Source organism: Aptenodytes forsteri, unplaced genomic scaffold (genome assembly GCF_000699145.1).
Source record: "Aptenodytes forsteri isolate BGI_AS27 unplaced genomic scaffold, ASM69914v1 Scaffold280, whole genome shotgun sequence".
NCBI classification, from domain to species: Eukaryota; Metazoa; Chordata; class Aves; order Sphenisciformes; family Spheniscidae; genus Aptenodytes; species Aptenodytes forsteri.
Genome location: NW_008796042.1, coordinates 2233857 through 2237392, shown reverse-complemented (window position 1 = coordinate 2237392; position 3536 = coordinate 2233857). Strand labels below are relative to the sequence as shown.

Below are 3536 nucleotides of genomic sequence, written 5' to 3'. Positions count from 1 at the left end.
TTTTTTTTTTTCTTCACCTGAACAAAATATTTTTCCATTTATTTGTTATCAGTGAAGGGAGTGAATATCCTGAAACGCGTCTGCTGTTCTGCTCTACTACCCCCTATTAACGTTCTAAGCACTTGGGAACCTTTGGCTCGGCTGCACGAAGTAACAGGGAAACTAATTAGGCCAATAAAACTCAATGATTGAGTCAGGCACCCCGAGAAAGGGAATGACTTTTTACTACTTTTTTTTTTTTTTTTATTAATAAATGTGTCTAGCCATATGTGTGACAATAAACCCATTTATTTTGATGGTGGTGTTCACATGCTTGCTGTGAAGCACATATTTAAATGCTTTGCTGACAAGGCATGGGCGAACAGATGCCTTCTCCATAATGAGCTGGCTGGGTATCCCTAGCTGGCAACCGCAACAGGCTCCCTGGCTTCTTCTGGGGACCAGACACTAGTGGATATTCATCATCAAATGAGAAGGGTCCTGCAAGCAGCCAGCCTGACCCAGATAACAGCTTCACCCCAGAGAGGAGGAGGAACTGAGAGGAGCTTCCCATTCCCTCGTGTTAAGCCTGGGACCCCAAGGCAGGCTTTGTGAGATCTGCTGAAAGGTGGTCTTTTAGCACGACAGAATGGAGAGACCGTGGGTCCAGAAAACAGAATCTAATAACTCTTTGGTAATTTTTTATTTTCTAGTAATACTGTGCAAGTTTTTCACTGTCTTTTACAGAAAAGACTGTTTCTACGGTGAAGATACTGATGATGCAGTACAGTCCGAATTGCTGTCAAACAGCTGTTTCCAAGCATGCCAAATCTGTTGTGAAAGTAGGACCACCTCTTTCCTCGTGCACCTTCATGTCATTGAAAAGATATTTCCAAGTTTACTTGTCACAAGCATTTACATTCTTTTATCAACAAATGCGAAATTCTGTATCAATGAAGTATGAACGGAGCACAAATAAATTACCCAGAAAAATACAGCCATTACAAAAATAAATCAATAGATTTCAAGCAGCAGTCTCAACTCATTATACATAGGGAATATCTTCCTGTTGCTGTTTAAAGGTGCGTCATGATAATAAACTGGATTTAATGATTTCATTATGCTCTATGCTAAAAGCAGCTCCTTTTTCTTTGCAAACTTTGATTGATGTGGTCTGATGTTGATACTTACCTCCCCGAATATGTTACTTGCTCAGCATTTTCATGGAACAATAAGGTAAAGAAATTTTAGCATGTGGATTTTTCACAAACCGTTAATTTAGATTAGATGTAGTTAGTTATTCATGGGACATGATCAGTTACCTCAGTCCCATCAGTATGCTTTCTGACTGAACCACTGAGCATTTTTACAGGGAAGAAGAGCAGAACAAGGGCAATGCCTGCAGAATTAAGTTTCAGAAGAATCTTCCTGAGATAGCATGTGAAACATATGTAATTCTTTTTCATAAAGTAACTGGTATCAGCAAATAACATGGAGCAAACTTACTGTATTTATTTGCATGCAAATTTAAGACCACTTTTGCTGTTATTTAAGCATCTATAGCTACAAGGCATTACTGCTTATATATAAAATTATGTGTATGAATAATGTCAGAAGACAATTCTTGTACAGAAGAGGTGAATTAATATTGCTGCTGGATCTTTCCAGAGTTTGTATACTCCAATTTTTCTATTTAACTGTGTGGCAGTGTTTTTCCCTGCTGTAATTATCAGCCTGCAAGACCCTAGTGCTCCCAGTCTGCCAGGTGGCTCTGTAGCAGGGATATCTCGCTGATCACTTAAAACAGGGCCATGGCTTTTACTTCCTTCTGTGATTATATCAGGTGGGCTAGTTGCAGTTGGGATTTGGTTAAGACTTTAAAGTGCTGTTATTTTTAAAACAATATTCGATCTTTGGGAGGTGAGGGTTTTTTTCTGTTACACATACAACCTGAAACCTTCCATCTTTTCAGTGGGAGTGGTACTATCAGCCCTCGATAACAATAGCGTTACGCTGGGTTGCAGCTTGTCAATAGAGAGCTTAAACTTTCCATCAGGCCACGCTGGCACACGCACGTGGGAGCAGGGAAATGGCCTCTTCACCTCGTCTCATCTCGAGGTGGTTTGGGCTCAGGAATGCTTCCACCTGCATTTACAGAGTGGTGTTTCTCTGTTAATATCATCTTTCATCTCTGCGAGGATGTTTTGCTCTCTCTTGAGTTTTGGTCATCTCGTTGAGCTTTCTGGTGCCTTCTTCATTCTTTACAGAACTCGGTTTCCTGTTGGCCTAAACTGACTTAGAGGTAGCACTCCTTCTTTTGTCCAGTGAGATGGGAGCTTTGTTAAGTTACATACATCCTGAGCTTACGCATGAAAAACCACGTCATTAACATTACTCATTTATCTCCACACCTTAGGTTTCGGGATGACCACACCAGCAACCGTGGCTGGAAAAGTGTTCCTCATCGTTTATGGCCTTTTTGGGTGTGCCGGGACTATCCTTTTCTTCAACCTCTTCTTGGAGCGCATTATCTCTCTCCTGGCATTTATCATGAAGGCGTGCCATGAGAGACAGCTGCGAAGAAGTGGTCTCCTACCTCCTAACTTCCGAAGGGGGCCAGCTATGTCGGGGGTGGGCAGCCTTGTGGGATGGAAGCCGTCCGTTTACCACGTGATGCTGATTCTGGGAATTTTTGCTATTACCCTTTCCTGCTGCGCCTCTGCAATGTACACAGCGGTGGAAGGATGGAACTACATTGACTCCTTGTACTATTGCTTTGTCACCTTCAGCACCATCGGCTTTGGAGATTTGGTAAGCAGCCAAAATGCTGTGTACCAAAATCAGGGATTATACAGATTTGGAAACTTCATATTTATATTAATGGGGGTATGTTGCATATACTCTCTTTTTAATGTCATCTCAATCGTAATCAAGCAAGTTTTGAACTGGGTGTTGAAAAAATTCGAATGCAGATGTTGCCCAAAGTGCCATAAATCAAGTGCCCGCCTCGGACGTCGTAACGCCATCACCCCAGGAGCCCGCCTACGTCGACGTAACATCTCAATGGACGCTGATGGACAGTACGACAGCGACACCGAGGGGAGGAGGCTCTCTGGAGAGATGATCTCCATGAGGGAGCTCACGGCATCGAATAAAGTATCCCTGGCCATTTTGCAAAAGCAGTTGTCCGAGACAGCCAACGGCTACCCGAGGAACGTTTGTATCAATACAAGACAAAACGGTTTCTCCGCAGGGGTGGGTGCTCTAGCCATCATGAACAACCGCTTGGCAGAAACAAGTGATTCTAGGTAGAGTTTTTGAAATTCCTTTTGTTTCTTTAATAAAAATAAAATGGTGATTAGGGTGGAATTATCACTGTAAACTACTGGAAAGTTTTAACTTCAGAGACAGCCTTGGTATTCATTGGGCGTTCAGCATTTTAGTTTCTGGGGGTTTTATAAGTCTTCTCTGATATGCAGTAACATCTTTACCGTAATGTTATAATTTTCCCCAAAGAAGTTTTTTGGAAGAGACTTGGATGTCTTTGATGCAGAATC

At 42.1% G+C, this 3536-nt stretch overlaps 1 protein-coding gene across 1 annotated transcript; it reads left to right on the top strand.

The window, feature by feature from the left end:
* Positions 1-2394: 2394 nt before the first annotated feature.
* On the top strand, positions 2395-3291 carry KCNK12 (potassium two pore domain channel subfamily K member 12; the record flags this gene model as incomplete). Its single annotated transcript, XM_009285579.1, has 1 exon — positions 2395-3291. A coding segment is annotated over one exon (897 nt), but the record flags the coding sequence as incomplete, so codon positions are not given.
* Positions 3292-3536: the final 245 nt, after the last annotated feature.